General features: G+C 45.6%; 1 protein-coding gene and 1 long non-coding RNA gene across 2 annotated transcripts; both read left to right on the forward strand.

Moving 5' to 3' along the window:
• The first annotated feature begins 7,297 nt into the window (after positions 1–7,297).
• LOC135811695 (uncharacterized) lies at positions 7,298–12,293 on the forward strand. Its single transcript, XR_010552684.1, has 3 exons — positions 7,298–7,510; positions 7,886–7,942; positions 11,980–12,293. It is a non-coding gene; the product is annotated as an uncharacterized LOC135811695 (long non-coding RNA).
• A 3,382-nt stretch (positions 12,294–15,675) lies between these two features.
• LOC135811691 (uncharacterized) lies at positions 15,676–17,848 on the forward strand. The gene is made up of 2 exons (XM_065324925.1): positions 15,676–15,855; positions 16,555–17,848. The coding sequence occupies exon 2, from the start codon at positions 16,614–16,616 to the stop codon at positions 17,643–17,645; it is 1,032 nt and encodes a 343-aa protein (XP_065180997.1). The 5' UTR covers positions 15,676–15,855; positions 16,555–16,613; the 3' UTR covers positions 17,646–17,848.
• The last annotated feature ends 4,550 nt before the right edge of the window (positions 17,849–22,398 follow it).

A 22,398-nucleotide genomic window follows, 5' to 3' on the forward strand; every position in this document is an offset into this window, starting at 1 on the left:
CTGAAACGTACCAGCGCGTCATGTGCACGACTACTGCATTGCATGAAACAAACTGACACTTGATAACCGTCCCCTAATTGAAATTCCCATAATCCCATCACTGCATCCATATAACTGGATAATAAGAAATATGCACCCACCAAGGCCTCACCACAAACACACAAACACGCGCGGCGCACACACACACACACACACACAAGCACCAATACACACAAGCACACACACAAACACTCATACAAACACAAACACATTCACAAATACACACACACACACACAAACACACACATGTATGTACAGGCAAAAGTCCCATAAAATAAAGCACGCCAAATAAACTAAATATCCATGATTGTAAGACCTTCTTCAATGTATAAGGATTGTGTCATATTCCTTTAAAAGTTCTTTTCAACCGCATCGGGAAATTTCTGTCTCTTTATTTCTATGGATTCCTGGAGACGACGAATTTCGTCTAATTCCTTTTTCCCCTTCTTCTTCTCAATGCATTCCATTCGTCTTCCATTCGGTCGGGTTTGCATTAGTGTACACATTTGGTCGTATTGATTTCGCAAGAGAATAAAAGTATAAATTGAAAGTCTTGAAACACAATTTGATGGAATTCTGATTATAATTCCGATTTCCTACCTGGAGCATCAATGGTTGGTATCATAATTGACTTCGGCAACAGAGTCATTTTAACGTGGCAATAATGCAATCGGAAGTCGATAGTATTGATGTATGTGTTCAGCCTGTACTAATCCGGTAGAAGCAGTCAGAATTGGATCAAGCTTCACGTCAACAGTTTGTGTTCATAGACCCCCCCCCCGTCATGCGATTATGGAAGTTAAATATTGAACCAAGTTGTCAGTTGCGCGCTTTCTTGGGCTAATTTAAACTCAACTAAGCTGTCAATTGTCAAGCGCGGGCATTACTAGCAATGCACACTATGAATTGCTACACATTCCGGTAATACATATCAAGTGGATGAATTCAATGCTGCAATCACATGCAATCTACAGTATCCCAGCGACCACCTAGCCACGGCAATACTACATTGCAGTAACTCCAGGCATTCCAGTATAGCATGCTCCACATGGATAACCGTCTGCAACTGGTGATGCACTCCAATCACGTGCTTCGAAGTAGCCCGCACATCACGTTCTGTATTGTTTCTTGGACCCATTCATAAATGGTGCATGTATGTGTATGCCAAATAAAACACTCGCTGTCCTTGACAGATCGGAACGATGGGAAGTGATGAGCAACTTCTTTGCTTCCAACATATTTTGGCACGCAACTGCATTGCTGGACATCTGTTTGCATCATCTTGGGAGCGTAAGGCGAACGATCTACACATACAAATAGAAGGAGGACAAGATGTTACGAGTTATGACCAACTGGCCACCGGCGACCAATAGTTGGCTATAACTCGTAGCATTCTTCCTTTCTCTATTTATCCATGATTTCATTGACTCAACATCCGAGTTCAGATCTACACGCAGTATTTTATTTCAATACCAGAATGGGTATGGAGGCGTTTACTGGTGTCAGGTGGTGCAAGTGCCACTGCAAAAATGCCCCTCTTTTGTCGCCATCTTCCCCGATTGCCTTCTAAGCTCTGTTGAGATCTCAACGTAGGGATAGTTAGGAACAGAATTGCTGTCCGAATCTAAGTGTAACTGTTCAAAGTGCGAATGCCTTAACAGAGATGTAGTCATATTCACGGCATGCATCCTTTGGCCCATCTGGCGTCGGTCTGTAAATTTGGCTTTTACGCAAATTGTCAGATTATGTCCAACAGATGGTTGATAATTAATATGGTGGTAAAGACACAACTGGCAATATGTCGGTAAACACACGCTTGCTCACACATGCTCTCTTAGCTGCAAAGTTCTAGCAGAGAGCTCTCCTTCTCACCACCACCACCATCAGTTGGCGCCTAGTCGATGCTTGGCGCCTAGTCGATGTTAACCGCCATATTGCCAGGTGTGTCTTCACCACCATTTTTATCAACCATAAGTACAGCTGCAGTGGTGTAGAACGTTATGTTCTTTTATTGAATAACGTGAAACAAATGCTCTTGTCGTCACCGGAATTTCGTAGGACCAAGTCTTCTACTCTGGAACGATGAACATAATCTTTCCCTTCTGTGTTGTGTTACAGAACTTGATACATGGAAGATAATAGCATTCTCGGCCATTGCAGCTATGACGGTTAGCATCCTGGGAAATATTACCTTGCTAGTCATTGTACAGGTTGCACATAACGATGTACACGCATTCTACATAACATGCCACGGACTATACAAGAGATTCAACCGTCTACTCCAACCAGAAAAGAATTTTGCATCAAAGTGTTCCGCCCAAGAAAGAATGGCTGTCGATAAAAATGTAGATTGCGAAGAAATGTATAGCTCTTTGGACAATGCCACCGAAGGCGAACTTCACGACAAAGGGCAAAGCACCGTTACTGAGAATTTGGATGGCCAAGATTTGTATTGCTCCCTGGATACCGCCACTGAAGGCAACTGTAAACGCCCTCCTCAGTCTAATGTGGTCATGGCCAATTCAGGTGTGGATTATGAGGAAGGTTCGCTACTTTGTCCCATGAACGAGCCAAGCTATGATGCGGTGGGGGACGGTGTGCCTGCTCCTAGCGATCTGTCAACTTTGGGGACAAATTCAACCATGCCAGGACCAGCTCCAGGGCTGAGGGATGCAGTCTGCCGCGATGGGAAGCGCACGAAGTCAGGAAAGCGGCAGGTTGGAAGCGAGAGAGCATCGAGTAGCACATTGTACGAAGACCTGACGGATTCAAAGGTGTATGAGGACGTGTACGGAAACGAGCCAGTCGTATCAAACAGGACGAGTGGCACCGGTCTGCATGACCATGATATTCACAACGGTAACGAGATTACACTTCGGCACAATCCAAGTTATGGCATATGCCAATACACGCAATCTGAGACGGCTGAGAATTCAGATGAACTCCTCTACGCTAGTGCTTCACGGGAAGAGAATGCCCCTGCCATATTATGCAATGAGGTTGCAGATACGGATCCAGGGAGCTCAGCCAACGAAGACTACATCGAAATCATCCCAATAAGTACAGATGCGGTAGAATCTGATGAACGGGCAACGGATGGCAATTCCAGTTACGGCGTCAGCCCGTACGGCCAATTGAATTTGCACCATGATTCTCGAGTAAGAGACCCGGAAAACATGGGTGGACAGCAGAAAAGTGATGCTTCTCTGGGTGGTCTGCAAAAGGGCCATCCATGGATCCAAGCAGCTCTGCGGTACCCAAGCTTGCGAGCACCAGTGAATACAACCGGATTGCTTTAAACTGTGTCACAGAAACTCAATGTATCTACATCGACCTTATTGGACCCAGTGCAAAGACTGTGGTAGGCCCCAGTTAAAATGAGCTGATGCTTGACCTTCCCAACTACGAGCGCTATCAAGATGAGTATGAGCATGATGGATATAAAGACCACGGCGAACTTACACGTACCCTTAGCTCAAACCACGTGATGTATAAAACTAATGTATTGCCTCAAACATCCTCACCCTTGATAATCATACCTTATTTGACATTCTCATAATTATAAATAAAGAGACTCGCCGATGACTGGATAACATGAAATACGCACCCACGAAGACCACACACACACACACACACACACACACGCACACACACACACACACACACACACACACAGTCACACACACACACACGCACGCACACACACACGCACACACGCACGCACATACATACCTGCATGTACAGGAACAAGCCAATTAAATAGAACTCGCCAAACGAGAGAGCTTGGAAGCTCAGGGCCCTACGCTATGCTTTGTTACTTAGCTCATCGTGCATGTTGTGGGAACTGATGGAAATGTTTCCTGGAACGGCGCTGACTCTGCCGAGCGCGCGCGTTCTGGAGTCGACGGGATCCAGTCTCAGCCGACGTTTCCTGTGACCGGCGCTGACTCGCCCGTTCACGCCTATTTTGGAGACGACGGGATGTCTCTTCCAAATTATGTTTTTACTGACGCATCCTATCACCTATTCGGCAACTAACATCCATTCTAATTTCATTTCCTCCTCCATTGCAGGTTCAAACAATTTCCCACGCTGCGTCAGGCAGCGTAACTCTTCTCCCTGCATCACCATCCATCTCCAGCAACCGTCTCCACTCACAGCTCATGCCTCTGCCACCACTGTACTCCTCCGAGCTTCGCAGTTTGAAACCATTCGGGGGTCAGCTACACCACCGCGAATGGAGAGACGAGGACGACAACGGTCGTGACTGAAAAGACACTGCCTTGGCGACCGCGTCGCGGAACCCTCGCCCCAGCAAATTCAGAAATACGCCAGGGAGCTACGAAAAGTGCAACCGTCCCCTTCAAGCACAGTTGCAACACACAGGGAGTCGTATACATGTACATGTACATAATATTGTGGCCAGCTGTTTGTAGCCAGCTGTGTTTGATGGTACGGTATGGTACGGGACAGATACGGGAGCCAGCAAATGGCCAGCTGTGCGATACGGTACGCGACAGATACGGGATAGCGCCAGGCGTGACACAAACAAACAAACAAACAAACAAACAAACAAACAAACAAACAAACAAACAAACAAACAAACACCAAATTAAAGCTGTGTGGACCCTGGCTAGCGCCAGACGTTACTGAAGTAACGTCTTCTGCATAGCTACGGGAATTAAATGTCAATGGTGGTAACAGCAAATAACTGAAAGAGCATGAATAGCTTCAAAATCTCTGAAACTGTTGTCTCGATCTGACCAGCCGTTCAAGCGTAATGACCAAAAATGTGCCCTTGCAAGGAAAGATTTTTTTGTGAAACGTTTCTTTTGAACGCAACGGCAGTTGCCGTCTTATGTCTCTGGTCTTCCTTGGGACGACGAATTTTATCACCCTTTTCCACTAATTTGATATGATAGAGGCATCCTGCAGCTTCAGAATTCAAATACTTGAAGTATCCTTTTCACCATTCATGTTTTCAGTTCATTCCCCTGGTCTTCCGTGTGGTCCATCTTTGAATTGATGCACTGCAAATCTGGATTTCTTCCACACCCTGCTATTCAGGCATGCTGCGTGTGATTTTGGTTTCTACTTATAAATGTAGGCTTTAGCTGTCAGAGTTCAGATGCGTTTTTCTTCTCTCTAAGGGTTATATCAAGAGTAGATAAACAAGAGTGTGCAACTCGCGGATGGGTAGGCCCACGGCGGAACTTTTTGTTGACGTAATCTTTTCGACGACGCACGCGCTGTGAGTCTTTCGGAATGTTTTCCCTCGTGCCCTTGGCCGGGCTTTACACTACAAGGTGACTGGTCGGTGCCCAGCACGTGCTCTCACACTGCTCTGTGGCAAACTGCGCGTTTCTCTGAAAAAGGTGACGTCAACAAAAAATTCCGCCGTGGGTGGGGTATCTGCAGATTGTGCAGGAGAGATCCGGAGTTGCACACTCTTGTTTATCTACTCTTGGTTATATATAACATGTTTCGGTCATGGGATTATATTTTTAGCCTGCATAAATTTTTTTTTAAATTTACGGATGCACGGTATTGTAAAAATGCTACGCCTTTGGATTCCTCTTTCAGTTCGCTCCCCTGATTGTATACATGCAATACTCTTTCCTTTCTGTTCATGGAATTTAGTGTTCTTGCACTGGTGGGTGCTTCAATTTAACCCTTTGTGAGTCACCGGAACACGACAAAAAATTTTCATATTTGGGTTGATCCTGTTTTACTCGTGCTGACACAGGTGGCTGAGAAGATGAACGATCGCTGCTGATATATCTATTCCCTTCCTACCCCCCCCCCCCGGCTTCAAATGTGTATGCAAGAAAACATCATTTTACGCTTGTTGTTGATGCCATTTTGAGAAAGAAATTCACATTGGCAACGCGTGGGTTCTGGTCAGAGAACGCCACCTGCACAGATACGTGTGTGATAGTATGAGCTGTGTTTGACAATGCCCAGTTTGCATTCCATGCATGGTCGCGACAGGTTACGAGAACAATGTGATGTATCAACGTGCAAGCGCCGCATCAAAAGAACCACATGTCCATACCACATGTCCCTTACATGTCCCTTACATGTCCCTTACATGTCCCTTACATGTCCCTTACATGTCCCTTACACTTCCCTTACATGTCCCTTACATGTCCCTTACATGTCGGCTGACAATGTGCCCTCTTTAAAGGAAAACTAGCTAGCCCAATCTAAGGTTTGGTGAAATTATTGTTTCTTTGGGGAAATTGGGTAGGCCCCAAACCGCAGCTGGCGATTATCAATCGCCTTGACTTTACACATGAGTGACTCATGACTGCCATACTTAGCACATGACAGGTATATCGAACATGTTCCTTTCCAAGCCCTCGAGAATGCATAACCAACTGCTCATTACACCCTGTGTTCGGGGGATTAAAGCGTTATCCGTTCAGTGTCGGTAGGCTGAGGAAGATTGTTCCTGAAGTGCCTGAACTTATAGAGCGCTCTCCAGGCCAAACCATGGGCGGGATTACAAACGTGCTGAGGCACTCCATTCCCAATGCGACAAACACATTGTGTACGCCAGATAATATTTCGTGCTAATATTTATAAATTCCTGTAAAGTTCTGCTCTTGACCCTAGTATGTTGATGCTGTTTCAGCTGTACCCAGCTTTTCGGATCGATTCCTTAATGCCACAAGGACGCATTTTAATATTATCTAGACTGCTGCCTTGACTGTTAAAGATAGCATTTACATTCTCTATTTTAATATCCTAAAGTCATGCTTTGGCTAGTCCGATACTGCACTGCAAAGATCTCTCAAGCTGTGCCTTTCACTACCCATCACTGACTTAGACCACCTACATCTGAAGTGATTATCTTTATAGAGTATACTAGCAGCACTCACGTTGTACCTATCCCACCTTTTATGGGCAGATTCGCACTGAGCGATGAATGGGCTTGGTGGCCTACTTGACTTCCGGACATCCGGACATTCCCGCTTGACTTCCAAACATCGCTTGTACAATTTTCACTTTCAGGAATGTCTCATGACCAATTTTACATCGTAACAGCTAGCACCTGTCCTACGTGAACACCTTTCCGCTATCGCGTGATACGATTCGTATCATGCCATCATTTGACGCCATATGACTTTTAGCGCTATTTCTCAGAGCCTGCAAGAATAGGCATCCAGGGCCGGGAGAAGGTAAAAATACTCAGCTCATGATGTTAGTATTGTACATCTTCACAAGTAAGCCAGTGAAGAGAGGTACCTTCGTCTGCATCTGTTAGAATATTCTTAGTGAAGCTTCCGATAGAGAGGAGAAATTCACTTATTGAAGCTTGAACTTGGTGTCTCCAATCTGTTTGGACAGTTCAAGATAATTCAAACGCGAAACTGAACCACGTTTCTCTCATAAAGAAAGCTGAAGATGCCTGGGTCCACTGTGTACCAGGTCACGATTTTAATGATCACTGTGTTCACGCTCGGAGGTAAGCATGGGTCAATTTCAGTCCAGTGTAATAATGGATCACTCTTCACCGCCTAGAGTACGCCTCGTACATTTGATCATTGCACTTCGCATTGTTTCATAAACCTGCTATCTAGCGTAAAACCCACTACAGTATGTTGCTCAAACGACGATACACGTCTCGAAATATGTTTTTGGCATTTGGAAATGCACTTCAATCATGTTGTTTATACAAGTTGGCCCATGTCGAGCCATCCAACGGCCCAATCAGGATAATATTTCCGAGTAGTATGTGAAAATATAATTTTTTTATATATTCTTCAAGCAATTTATATTTGAAAGGAGATACGGGCATCGCATTGTGACTGAAAAACATCCTCTGATTGAATGTTTGCAGGCTTTGCAGACGCAAATAGTAAGGCAGTGGTATCTTCATCATCATGTACGATCGAAGGTGAGCTAATAACGTACTGCAGTAACTAGTTATAGGTTAGTGCATGGCAGGGAGGGCCTTATGGCTTGTTAGTGCCCGACAGGTTATCCTGAGGGCCGTAGGCCCGAGGGCTACCCTTAAGGGCACAAACAAGCCATACGACCCCCCCTGCCATGCACTTACTATTTTAGAACGAGGTTACATGCATTATCTCACTTCCATTATGCTTGTGTACCATTATATTGGATGGTTTTGCGGTTTGTGTGCAGAGAGACTTGACTTGCAGAGAGACTTGGTGTGGTATGAAAGAATATTTTCTTCTGGTAAGTTATGGTAACTCAGCACCACTTACTAAAAGTAGAATGGAAGCAAATGAAATGCTGGGCTCTTCTTGCGAGCTTCATTCTTATTCATAGCTTGTGGAGCTATTTAGGGGCTTTGAGAGCCCCTTGTCCATACGTCTGTTAGATCCAACAAGAGACTACCAACGGGAACAAGTAGGTTGATAACGACATTTATTAGAAACGCGACAAGAGACCAAGACGAACGAAACGACTACATGGTGGCTATTGAGAGCTCGACTCAAGAGAGCGATTATTCAGTGAAGAGAGTTGAGAGAGAGAGAGATTTTAAGAGAGGCAACGCAATATAAAGGGCCTGGGTAGCTTTGGCAAACATGGACGCGCAAGTAGCTACCCATGCCAAATGAATAATGCATGAACCCAACACCTCTAATGACTTTGATCTTCGGTTTTTATAGGTTTCCGCAAGCTGTTGACAAAGGAAATTCGTACAGATGAAAGAATACGGGAGGCAAAAACCGCACACACTTCTGAAATCCGTAGCTTTTAGTAATACACCGTACATTTTATGCAGAGTTCATTATCTGGACCGTACTATAATGCATACAGGGAGTTGAACGCACCAGTTTAGAGTATATTCAGCGGGCTTTAAACTAATCCAAGGTCCTCGACGCGTCATCGAGAGTAGTAAAATAACGATTGAGCGGGCTTTGTTGTTGTGTTTATTTTAATTCGCAAACCAAACGGGCAGATCTGCCCAATGAAAAGTTGGCGAATGCAGATAGAAAGCAATAATAAATGAAATTGGGAGGGATGTAATAAGGATAGAGGTGGAGAAAAACTAAGCCAGCTGATCATCACACAGGACGTTTGGTACTCTAGGTACTAAGGGTGTGCGGGATCATGCTGGCGCGGAACTGGCGGAGCGTGGAGATGGCACGTATATCACTGGGTAAGGTGTTCCACAGCTGGGCGCCCCGGAACGCGAGGCAACCCTTGCCGAACCTGGTGCAAACTGGCGGTTGGCACAGACCCATGGTGGAGTGCAACCTAGATGGGCCAGCTGACGAAGGAACTAGGAGGGCTTGCAGGTCAGAACTTGCGTGCCCATTCCGAGACCTTCAGACAAGAACGATTAACTTCTGCCTGAATATCTCGGATACTCTGTAGGTGTCCAATTTCAGCAGGAGAGTACGCGCGGAGGTGCGATGCGAGAGTCCGAAAACCGCCCTTGCGGCCCGATTCTGCATGACTTGTAGGCGTTCCAATTGGTTGGCAGTAAGAAGTGGGGAAAACGCATTGAATCCGTACATCAGGTCAGACATGATGATCGCTTTAAAGTGGAGAACTCGGCTCTGATGAGTCAAGCAGCGACGCAACCTCAATAGTGCTCCGATCCTCTGGGCCAGTCGAGCGGTGCAGCGATCAACATGGGGGCGTCCATGACAGATCCGAGTCCAGGAGTACTCCAAGATACCTGGCCGCAGTAACGACAGGAATCGGCGTTTCATGACAGTTTACATTGATCGTGTGCTGGGGCTGCTGAGGCTGCCTGTTTGGGTATACATGGATCACTTGGCTCTTGGCTGCATTCAAAATGAGACCACGGGTCTGCAACCAGTCAGCAAGTGCAGAAACCGAGGCCAATATCGTAGCAGATACCGTGTCCAGGGATGTGCTGCTGCTGATCAGCGCGATGTCATGGGCAAATTGAACCGATGAAGACTGGTTAGGTATGGTTGGAACTTCGCGGGTGTAGATACTGAAAAGGATCGGTCCTAGAACAGAACCTTGTGGCACGCCACAGGATAGTGCAGAAATGGCACTCTGATCCCATCCAATACAGATACGCTGAGTACGGCCCGACAGATAGGCGGAAAACCACTTGAGGGCTGTCCCTGTTATGCCGATATCGAATAGGTCCTGGAGTAGCCGTTCATGACGAACCTTGTCGAATGCTTTTGATATATCTAGAAGGCATATGCCAGTACAAAAACGCTTGTCTCGTGCAATAAGAATACCATTTAGCATAAGCACCAGGGCATCCTCCGTTGAGTGGCCTGCGCGGAATGCAAACTGAGTCGTGGGGAGGGTGTCAGATATATCCAGAAACTGGGCTAGCGTCTTTTGTACGACTTTCTCCAAGAGTTTTGAAAATATGGGAAGTATGGACACTGGACGGAAGTTAGTGGGAATAGACGGGTCCCCAGCTTTGAACAGCGGGATAACGTGTGCGAGTTTGAAGGCTGTGGGGGCAGTGCCATTATTAACAAGCGAGGCATTAAACAACGTGGCCACGGACGCAGCTAGGATATCGGCACAGCACTTCAGAAGGTGACAAGGTATCCCGTCGCTTCCTGTTGCTTTGGCAGTATTGATTTGTCGGAGAAGCCGTTCTACTTCGCCAAAAGACACTTGCGGCAATTCTGACATTGCAGTCTGAGGCTGTGGACCTTGCGGTAGCGGGATGCTGTGAGGACGGACATTGTCTGTTACTACTGCTTGGAAGACTGACGAAACTTCTTCAATGGGGCAAGTAGGCTCCACACGTACTCTCTTCTTGTTCGTAACGGAGTTTATGACGTTCCAGAGCTTACGCGGGTTCTGACTGGATGCGGCACATTGCGCTCCGAAGAAATCGTTGCACTTTCGGCGATAGGCATTTCTGGCACTGGAGCATGCTTGCTTGAACTGTACGTGAAGATTGTGGTTTCCCGTATCATGTAGCCACCGTCGGTGTAGCTGGTTTTACGTTGGTTGAGCTGGTTTTACGTTGGTTGAGCTGGTTTTACGTTGGTTGAGCTGGTTTTACGTTGGTTGAGCTGGTTTTACGTTGGTTGAGCTGGTTTTACGTTGGTTGAGCTGGTTTTACGTTGGTTGAGCTGGTTTTACGTTGGTTGAGCTGGTTTTACGTTGGTTGAGCTGGTTTTACGTTGGTTGAGCTTGTGGAGCTCTCTGTCGAACCAGGGTGGATGGGATTTGCGATTGGAGGATACATAGCAGACGGGTGCATGCTTGTCCACGACAGCCAAGAACTTGGTGTGCAACGACGCTTTAAACTCTGATAAGGCCCATGGCGGGAATGTCGCTGATTGGTCGTTTCCTGGACAACGAGACAGACCTCGTTCTAAAGAAATAGAGAGCTGAGAGCCTAACCTAAGCATACGGTAGGATGATTCACATTATAATCACAATGTGGGGGCAGGGACAGTTGGGCATCATCGATTGTTAGTGATGGAGAAAGTAGCCATAGGGCATTTTTTTACTATTAGCAAAGCCCTACTTGAAAACAGGTGGAGAACAAAAAGAAACGAGGAAAAGGACGCAACATAGGGGATGTAGGGACGACGTACCGATGTGCTGGGAGCGACTCAACCAACCAAAGGTCTCGGCGTCAGCGTTGAAACTAGGCACCGAAAAAGAGGGGGAGGGGGATTGTACAAGAACAACTGCAAAACAAACAGAATTAGGCCTGGGACCTGACGTGTTGAGCACTGACAATACATTCCGTCTATACTGCCAAGAATAGAATGGCTGATCGTTGCTTGAATGTGACTTGCATTTGAAATAGAATGTCTTGTACCACGATCGTAAGGGAATTCTCTTTTGGTGGGTAGAGAATTGTGCAGTTACAGAATAATGTCATTTTATTGCTTACGGCGAGAAAAAAGCTTTTGCAGTCACGTAAATGTTTTAAGGCCAAGTCTTCTACTGTGCAAAGATGAACAGGTTTGTCCCTTGTGTGTTGTGTTACAGAACTTGATACATGGAAGCTAATAGCACTATCGGCCATTGCAGCTATGGCGGTTAGCATCCTGGGAAATATTAGCTTGCTAGTCGTTATACAGGTTGCACAAAACGATATACACGCATTCTATATAGCACACCACGGGCTACACAAGAGATTCAACGGTCTACTCCAACCAGAAGGGAAGCCTGCATCAAAGTGTTCTGATCAAGAAAGAATGGCTGTTTGGCAGAATGTGGATTGCCAAGAAATGTATAGCTCTTTGGACAATGTCACAGAAGGCGAAGTTCATGGCAGAGGGCAAAACACCGTTACTGAGAATTTGGATAACCAAGATACGTATTGCTCCCTGAATACCGCCACTGAAGGCAACGGCAGGCGCCCTCTTCAATCTAATGTGGTCCTCTCCAATTCAGGTGCTGATTATGAGGAAAACCTACTACTTGGTCCTATCGCCGAGGATGCGGTGGTGGACGAAGTGCATAGGCCTAGAGAGCTGCCTTTTTTGGGGCCAAACTCAAGCACGCCACGAGCAGCTCTAGGGCTGAAGGATTCCGTCCGCTCTGGTGGGAAGCCTGGGAAGTCAAGAAAGAGGAAGGATGGAAATGAGAGTTCATCGACAAGGACATTGTATGAAGACCTGACGGATTCAAAAGTGTATGAGGACGTGCACGGAAACGAGCCATCAGCGGGCGTTTCAAACAGAACCAGCGGCACCTGTTCGTATGAACATGTCCACAACTTTAACGATATTACACTGCGGGCCAATCCCAGCTATGGCATACCGCATTGTCAGTGTGACACTCCTGTGAATACAGAAAACCCATGTTATGCTAGTGGTTCGCATGCTTCCGCGGCATTCTGCCTTGCGCGTGCGGATAGTGGTTCGTGCAGCCCTGTAGTACCTCAACCTGGGAGCCGTGCTAGTGACAACAGAATAGGTGTATACTCTGCCAATGCAGCCTACATCGAGATCATCGAAACAAGTTCAGATGCGGAGCAAGCTTGTGAAACCACAATGCATTGCGAATGAGCTACTAGTATGGTGTTAGCGCATTCACCCAATCGTACTTGCTGCAGGATTCGCCAGTAAGAGACACCAAACACTTGGATGAACAGTGGGAAAGTGATGCTTCATGGCATTTGGCAAGAGGACAAAGTATAGATCCAAGCAGCTTTGCGGAACACAAGCTTGCGAGAGCCGGTGAAGACGTTATATTTCTCAGTCACATCTGGCAGCGGCCTACTACCCTCAATCTGTGTGCTCCTGCCTCTGTTGTCTGGGTCCATGTCGGTTTATTTGTGTACGTGGAGCGAGAAAACAGGCTTGATTTAAACTTTGTCACAGAAACAAATGAAACTACCACTTGAGTATGGTGGAAATTGATACCAGCGAGAACTGACACGTACCATTGGATCACGCCAGGTGATGTAAATGTATAAAACTGCTGCATTGAATGAAATATACTCTCACTTGATACCCGTTCGCTACTTGAAATTCCCATAATCCCATCATTGAATCCAGATAACTTGATGATAATAAACATGCACCCACAAACACACACACACACCGACACTCACACATGCATGCACAACAATAGGCCTTTCAACACGCCAAATAAATAATTGTATGTCCATGGTGGTAAGAGCTATAATTGTTATATTCTTGAAACATTCTTTTCAACACATCATGCAATTTCTGTCTGATTATTTCTATGGATTTCCTGGAGACGGTGAATTGTGTCTAATTCCTTTTATTCCCATTCGTCTTCTCAATTCGTTTCAGTTGTCTTCCATTCGGTCAGGTTTGCTTTAGTGTACTCCAATATTTGGTGTTGTTGATTTTTCAAGATAATACCAGCATAAGTTGAACGCCTTGAAACACAATTTTATGGATTTTCTGAGATGATACCGATTTCGTACATGGAGCATCAATGGTTCGTACCATGATTACATTAGTGTACTCTAATGTTTGGCTCTATTGATTTCGCAAGATGTAGAATAAATTGAGCGCCTTGAAACACAATGAGATGGATTTTCTGATACAATTTCGATTTCATACATGGAGCATCAATGGTTGGTATCATAATTGACTTTGCCAACAGTGTCTTTTTAACCTGGCAATAATGCAATCGGAAATCGATAGTGGTGATGTATGTTCAGCCTGCACTAATCTGGCAGAAGCAGTCAGAATTGGACATAAAGCTTCACCTCAACAGTTTGTGTTCATAGACCCCCAAGTCCTGACATTATGAATTTGTTTTACATACTGAACCAAGTTGTCAGTAGCGCGCTTTTTTGACAAATTGAACTTCAAGTAAGTGTCAATTGCCAAGCGGTTGCATTTGACATTGCCAGCAATGATATACGTTTCCCTGATACTTCTTGAAGTACACATCAAGTGTATCACTTTAGTGCTGCAATCCCATGTGATTCGCAGTATCCCAGCGACCACATAGCCACGGCAATACTACATTGTAGCAACTCGAGGCATTCTAGTATAGCATGCTCCACATGGATAATCCTCTGCAACTGGTGCTGCACTCCAATCACGTGCTTAGAACTAGTCCGCATATCACGTCCTGTATGGATTCTTGGACCCATTCATAAATGGTGCATGTATGTGTATGCCAAATAAAACACTCGCTGTCCTTGCCAGATCGGAACCATGGGAAGCGATGAGCAACTTCCTTGCTTCCAACATATTTTGCCACGCGACTGCATTGTTGGACATCTGTTTGCATCATCTTGGGAGCGTAAGGCGAACGATCTACACATACAAATAGAAGAAGGACGAGATGTTACGAGTTATGACCAACTGGCCACCGGCGACCAATAGTTGGCTATAAATCGTAGCATTCTTCCTTCCTCTATTTATCCATGATTTCATTGGCTCAACATTCGAGTTCAGATCTACACGCAGTATTTTATTTCAATAGCATGTGGGTATGGAGACGTTTACTGGTGTCAGGTGGTGCAAGTGCCACTGCAAAAATGGGCCTCTATTGTCGCCATCTTCCCCGATTGCCTTCTAAGCTCTGTTGAGATCTCAACGTAGGGATAGTTAGGAACAGAATTGCTGTCCGAATCTAAGTGTAACTGTTCAATGTGCGAATGCCTTAGCAGAGATGTAGTCATTTTCACGGCATACATCCTTTGACCCATCCGGCGTCGGTCTGTAAATTTGGCTTTTATGCAAATTGTCAGATTATGTCCAACAGATGGTTGATAATTTTAAAATATGGTGGTAAAGACACAACTGGCAATATGTCGGTAAACACACGCTTGCCCACACATGCTCTCTTAGCTGCAAAGTTCTAGCACAGAGCTCTCCTTCTCACCACCACCACCATCAGTTCGCGCCTGGCGCCTAGTCGATGCTTGGCGCCTAGTCGATGTTTACCGCCATATTGCCAGGTGTGTCTTTACCACCATATTTATCAACCATAAGTACAGCTGCAGTGGTGTCTTCAACTTCATTCTCTATGTCCAACAGAGATCACATTAGAGCCAACTGCACAAACTCAGTTGACACAAGCTCAGCTCCAGAATGAATGTCTTCCATTAGTATTGTTTTCAGCTGAATTCGGAAACTGTTCGGTATTTTTCCAAAGGTGTTACAATCCTCATGGATGCCAAATAACAACACGCTAAATGTTGTTTTGCTTGCTAAATCTACATTGCAAAATGAGCACCTTGAGTATATTTTGGATTGTGTGCTACCCATTCTTTGTCACCTCACTTTCGGGTAAGTCTTTTCGTGGACTCCATCCATCCTGCGGCGTTTGACAATTTGCCGCACTTTGCGCTGTATAACACTTGTGCAGGCAAGGTCCAGGGAACTGAATTCCAGACAAGGTTCACATGCGGCTGCAATACATCAGGTATGAGTATGGGTTTCCTGCTTGTTCAGGTGACATCGTCCCAGCATCTTGCCTTAGCAGTATGTTGAAGATTATCTTTTTGCTCTATTTGCCTGAAGTCCAATTATGTGCATTGGGCTTGTTATGCGATTCACGTTTGGCTACAGGGCGAATGGTAACATGACCAAAGAATATAATTTCACCATTGTCGTTTCTGACATGCAGTGGTCATGCAATTGGTTGTTCCAACGAGGAACACACGCTTCTTGCCGAACTGGCAATGGGTCAATGAATATACCTGCCTCAGGGGAAACGTGTGAATGGTCAAACAACAGCTCTCACTAGCAAAAAGTTCCTATGAGCGGTTGAGAACCGTACGAAATTTAGACGCATAGTTCCGGCCAACAATACTATATGCGCCCGAAGGAAGGAACCCCATGTTCGCTCTAGTTTGCCAGCATATTACGATCTGCGGAACACCGTACAAACTTAGAAGTTGCGACTTCGGCGGTAATAGTCATGAGGTTGATTGTTCCAACTAGGAACACACGCGTCCCGTGTTCGTAAAACGTGCCACTTACTGCAACCATCCAATGTTGGTAGATTAATATGCTGTCTAACTAAATGCGTCCTTCTACCATACAATATTTATCTAACACCGTTACCCCGATAATTTTACCACACGAATGTCTTGTGTTACTTGCATTTTGGCGTTACCAGATCATTCTCTCTGGAAGACGACGGCAATTGCGACCATCAGCCTCCTTGTGGTATGCATCATGGGTATCGTTGGCCTTCTATCAGCCCTTCACGTCAGACAGCGAGACACACAGCAGCTCTATTTCAGATATCGTCGTCTTTCACAGAAGAAGACTGGGGACAGTATGCCTGCACAGGGAGCAGAGAACACCATCTGTAATGTGCGTCGAGATGGCAACGTTCAGCGTATTCAAGATTCAACCCGGGTCGGAAATGAATACCTCGGGGCAAGTAACTTACTGCCTTCTGTCACCGGGGCAGGAGACTTTCAAGATGAAGATGCTTATGCAAAACCTCTAGACACACATCAGCAGGGACGTAGCTCTCCCGCAGTTGATGAGGCACAGCCAAAACAGGTTGCAGTGAAAGCAAGTGGAGAACACACGCATGGATCTGATCTTGCCAAACGCTCCACATTTATGCTTGGTGTCACCAAAACTCAACAGAAGTCAAAGTCTCTACCAAGAGAAGACAGGATCTCGTCTTTCACATATCCAGAGCCACCTCACAAGGCGAGAACGTGCTACCCGTTGGATGGACTTGTTGAAACATTGCCAGAGGATCCGAAAGACCGGATGCAGGATGTTGTTCCATACATGTCTACATCCAACTCAAGTTTGCAAGTCAACCACATTGGACAGGTCCCAGAAGTGGACGAAGACAGCGACATCTACGAAGCAGCAGATGACACTGACTATGAAATCTACTTGAACCCCGATGCCCGAGGTAATTGCTCTCCCTCTTCCAGTTGTTACATGGCAATGGTGTCAATTTATCTTGGTCGGAATTCACCATCCTGTCCGCGCACATACATAACAGCTTTCATAACTTTGAATTTGCCAAGTGCGTATTATGGTCGTTTGCGCATTCGAGTCGTGATGAATTTCAGTACTGTCTTCATCAATCACAGGCAAACTAGTTTTGAACATTTCGAATCACACGCTTTATTGCTTATAACTGTTAAAGTTGGACAATCTACAGGAAACATTATTGTTAACTTGTCATCCAGTCTTTCAATTTTTATCCTAGGCACTCGATCAGAGTCGAACTAATATGATTAGACATTTTGAGGCGTATAGAGCTTATAGGTATGGATGCTTTCACAATTATTATCAACAGTGTCCACGTACGGTGTCAAGTGTGCTATTATTTCTTGCATTAGTGGTCACATCCAGCTAGCACTTGTTTATGCTATTTGATAACTACATTCATGCTGGCAGAAACTCGTTCAATGCTAAGTAGCTGCGCCCTACACAACTCATATGGAAAGTCTGGTCAGGAAACCAGCCATAATATGCCGACCAAGGAACGTGTTTGTGTCAAAAGGGACACACCAGGAGGCAACTGTTGGTACGTGTGTCGATCACGTGAAACTCTAGAAGAATCTGTCGCTCATATCGGTGTGTGCCTCCCCATATCTATCAGATATGCTCGTTAATGCGTCCACGATCCATGCTATGGGGCGGATATTTTGGTGTCTTGCACAGGGCAAGTGAATGCCAGCTGTGAAGTTATGATCACGTGAAGGCATGATTCCGAAACGCAGTCGGAAAAATTTAAGAAATGAAATAACAATTCTGCAACAAAAGAAACATGGTAGGAGAAATATAGATTGTGGGTCGCGCCGCTAGCGTGGGTTGTTCATAGTTGGAAACTCCGAATACTATATTCACCTAACGGTCTACCAATTTGTCAAGGACAAGCCAACCAATAGGACTGGGGGCATTTTTCGAATTTCAAACATCCGCTGCAGCGTGAAAACAACTGTTCGCGGTCTTCGCGGAAAATGCCAACTTTTTCGAACTGCTGTGTCCGATACAAGCCTTTTATATGATATTAAACGCATGGTAAAGTATTGAGTAGTTGAGTAGGGAAGCATTGTATGGGTTAGGGAATCCTAGAACAGTTTCAACTATAGTGGAGTGGAGAGATGGCAGAATTGACATAAACGATGGGTGCTCGCGGATTTGTTATTGTCTTTCAGGCCATGGTGCTTCCCTTTGAAGGTAAGCTCACTCATAGAAATACTGTTACAATAGAATACTTCAATTTCTAAAATTCATTGAACTTCAACCGTCATGGCGGCAATAATGGCGGTGCATTCCATCCTCAAGTATCCTTTTTCTAGCATGGCCCTGTTTGGTTGACAGTGTGGTTTCATGAACACACAGGTGCAAAACACAATCAGATTTGATGTACGTGTGCACATGTATTTCTGTCTCAAATAGCGGAGTCCTCCGGATCGATAGAGTGCTCAATGCGGAAGCAGAGCAGTAACACACGAGTCACAGGAAAACCACGCGTCTTGATTGTCGTAACTTAAAGTTTCATGCCATATAGCAATGGAGCCTAAAACGCCAGAACAAGGCCTATGAGATTGGCTGGTCCATCAAGGAACGTGCACGGGCTTACACCAATGTCACCAAGCGTTGCAACCTATGTATCGCAGAGAAATATGACGTCAGCATATCCGATCGCAGCACCTCCCTCAACAAGCGAACGGAGCTCGTATCAAAGTGCAGGCAATCTGCAAAGTTCCTGCTTGGTGGGTACGGAGTCACCTGACTTGCAGCTACATGATGCGCGACAGCCATTTGCACCCGTCTGCAGCCCTTCTAATTATGGGTGTGGTATATTGCATATAGCCTCGCTTGACGTCGCGTCATCGTGGTCATTTCTTTTCATGTTCCTCGCCCATTCTAAGCACCTATATAGCCATCACAGCGCGTGGAAAATTCCATCTTGCACCTGTTTTGTTGGTGCATTGAAGAGCAGGTATCTCCCCTCCTCCAACTTATTTTAAGCGTTTACCAAAGAGTGTGGCATCTTGCACCTGCATGATTGTGATTACAGGCAAGCCACATTATCATTAGCATCCTTTCACACAGCCTTGCTTGCCTTCCTGCCATATCACATTTCTTTTCTCACTCACGGACCATGTGAGTTTGGCACATTTTCCATCCAGGACTTTTTGCACCCACCATACCTCAAACCTTCACAGATTTCTTCCTATGCTGCTGTGTAAATACCATACTAGCTGTGCATCACCGTAATCAGTTGTCTGAAGATTGCTATATGGCATGAAACTTTAAGTTACGACAATCAAGACGCGTGGTTTTCCTGTGACTCGTGTGTATTTCTGTCTCTGCAGAAGTCAAGCTGTGGCGAACATTAATTTTGTCATCATCCTAGCAGCATGTCTTTGTGTATCCCTACTTGTCATCGCCTGGCTTCTGCACCGTCTGGATGCACAAAAAGCTCGGTTCCAGACCCTGCTGAGGAGAGCGCATTCATCTCTCTACAGCAGGAGCTCCACCGCTCCAAATGATACAGGCTTGACGAGGCTGAGTGGTCCAGTCCAGCTAGAGTCCGACCAGGAGCGGCTTGGCAGTTTGGGCACAATACAGCCCTTACTGAGTGACCGCGCACTGCATAATAGTGAACGGTGTGTACAGTGTCTGGATGACTGCGCAAGTATCGCAGAGCATGCCGCACCTACCGCTCGCTATCTGGGATCAACTTCTACAAGGGATGTACATGCGCCGGTACAGGGAGATGCGTTACCGGAGGCGGAGACACCATGTGATCACAGACCAACAATACATGTGACCAGAGTGACTAAAACACTCACTGTCCTTGCTGGATAGGAACAATGGGAAGTGATGAGCAACTTTCTTGCTTTCAACATATTTTGCCATGCGATTGCGTTGTTGGGCATCTGGTTGCATCATTTTGGGAGCTTAAGGGTAACGATCTACACATACAAAAAGTGAAGGACAAAATCTTACGAGCTATTACCAACTGGCCACCGGTGACCAATAGTTGGTTTTGACTCGTAAGATTTTTTCTTCCTTTCTTTATTGGTGTACTAGCTGTGCTAGTACTTGTTAGCAACAATCCGAACTAGCGCACACTCTGCACTGCATTGCTTTGTACTGCATTCAAGACTGACGTCATGCGCTTTGTTTTGCTGCGTAATCACAAATGGCACAAGCCCATTTTTGCGGAAAAGAAAAACAAATCTTGCTTGCCCTGTTGTGCTCTTCCAGACAACGGATCGTGCTTCAGCAGTGTTTCTTTTCCCACCATCCCTCCCTATCCAACTTACTCACACCATCAAAATATTATCGTACCCACTAACCGGGTCCACTCTCACAACTGGTGTTATCTAGCTATTTGCTGCGGCTCTGCCTTGCGCTATATTACATCCATTTAGCATTGCAGCTCTACGTTGAGCTAACAGCAGCTCTACTTTGAGCTAACAGCAGCTCTACTTTGAGCTAACAGCAGCTCTACTTTGAGCTAACCGCAGCTCTACTTTGAGCTAACAGCAGCTCTACTTTGAGCTAACAGCATCTCTACTTTGAGCTAACCGCAGCTCTACTTTGTGCTAACCGCAGCTCTACTTTGAGCTAACAGCAGCTCTACTTTGAGCTAACAGCAGCTCTACCTTGAGCTAACAGCAGCTCTTCTTTGAACTAACAGCAGCTCTACTTTGAGCTAACAGTAGCTCTACTTTGAGCTAATCGCAGCTCTACTTTGAGCTAACAGCAGCTCTACTTTGAGCAAACCGCAGCTCTACTTTGAGCTAACCGCAGCTCTACTTTGAGCTAACAGCAGCTCTGCTCTGAGCTAACAGCAGCTCTGCTCTGAGCTAACACCAGCTCTACTTTGAGCTTCAAACCAGTTGTTTCGAAACCAGCACTCCTCAATCCAAAGATGCCTCTTTGTTGACTTGTTTGTGTGAGGGATGGGGCTAACCACGATTTCACTGGCTCAACATCCGAGTTCAGATCTACACGCAGTATTTTATTTCAATACCATAATTATGCGTATGGATACATTTACTGGTGTCATATCGTGCAAGTGCCACTGCCAAAATGGGCCTCTATTATCGCAAGCTTCTCCGATAGTCTTCTAAGCTCTATAGATATGCCAACGTAGGGTTAGTTAGGAGCAGAACTGCTGTCCGAATCTAAGTGTGATTGTTCAAAGTGTGAATGCCTTAGCAGGGATGTAGTCATTTTCGCGGCAGGAATCCTTTGAAACATCAGGCGTCGGTCTGTACATCTGGTTTTTACCCAAATTATCAAATTTATAATAATGTTGCTTGAAGTTTTATTTTACATCGCAAACCAAACGGGCATTGATGCCCAATATTATGATGGCGATAGAATAAAAAGTGTGGCTCGATAAAGCTGCACTTGAGAAAATGAGAAAACAGTCAATAGGAAGTATATGGACCTGTAATCCGCGATATTCATGTTAAAACAAAATGGCGTCACGATTTATTGAAAGTGGTATAGTTGGTGGTACGAGTGTTCAAACCCATTTGAACTTCATACTGTTCGTCTTCTTCCTCTGGGGGGTGCCAAGTGATGGTTTTGAGAGGCTGGTGATGGCTGTGAGCGAGAGTTTGCCGATCGGCGTCGTCCTCGCTATAGTGATGAAAATACTAGTTACTGCGCACCTGGCAGATATCACAACACGTCGGAGCGTCCAGGAGCAAAGGAATCTTGGGTTTTCACTGGAATCTAGTTCCTCCAGCATCGTGTAGCCCACCGTCGGTGAATGGCGGTCCAGAAAGGTCGAACCTGGTCTTCTGCAGCACCTCGCAGTCCTGCGAGGCACACTCAACACGCCTGTCATGTATTCTACAAATAACAATCACGAAGTAGTGGACTTTACAGTGATGAGTATGCTGCAAAAGACGCAGGAAATGTGACTGGTGTCTGTACACTCAGTGACTGGACGCCAACACCCCAGTCTTCTCCTGCAGGATCTGTTTGACATTGACATTATGCA

Source organism: Sycon ciliatum, chromosome 3 (assembly GCF_964019385.1).
Source record: "Sycon ciliatum chromosome 3, ocSycCili1.1, whole genome shotgun sequence".
In the NCBI taxonomy this organism is placed as follows: Eukaryota; Metazoa; Porifera; class Calcarea; order Leucosolenida; family Sycettidae; genus Sycon; species Sycon ciliatum.

Excerpts from the sequence above, each read along its gene's own strand:
- LOC135811691 (XM_065324925.1), top strand. The coding sequence starts at position 16,614 with ATGGGTATCGTTGGCCTTCTATCAGCCCTTCACGTCAGACAGCGAGAC.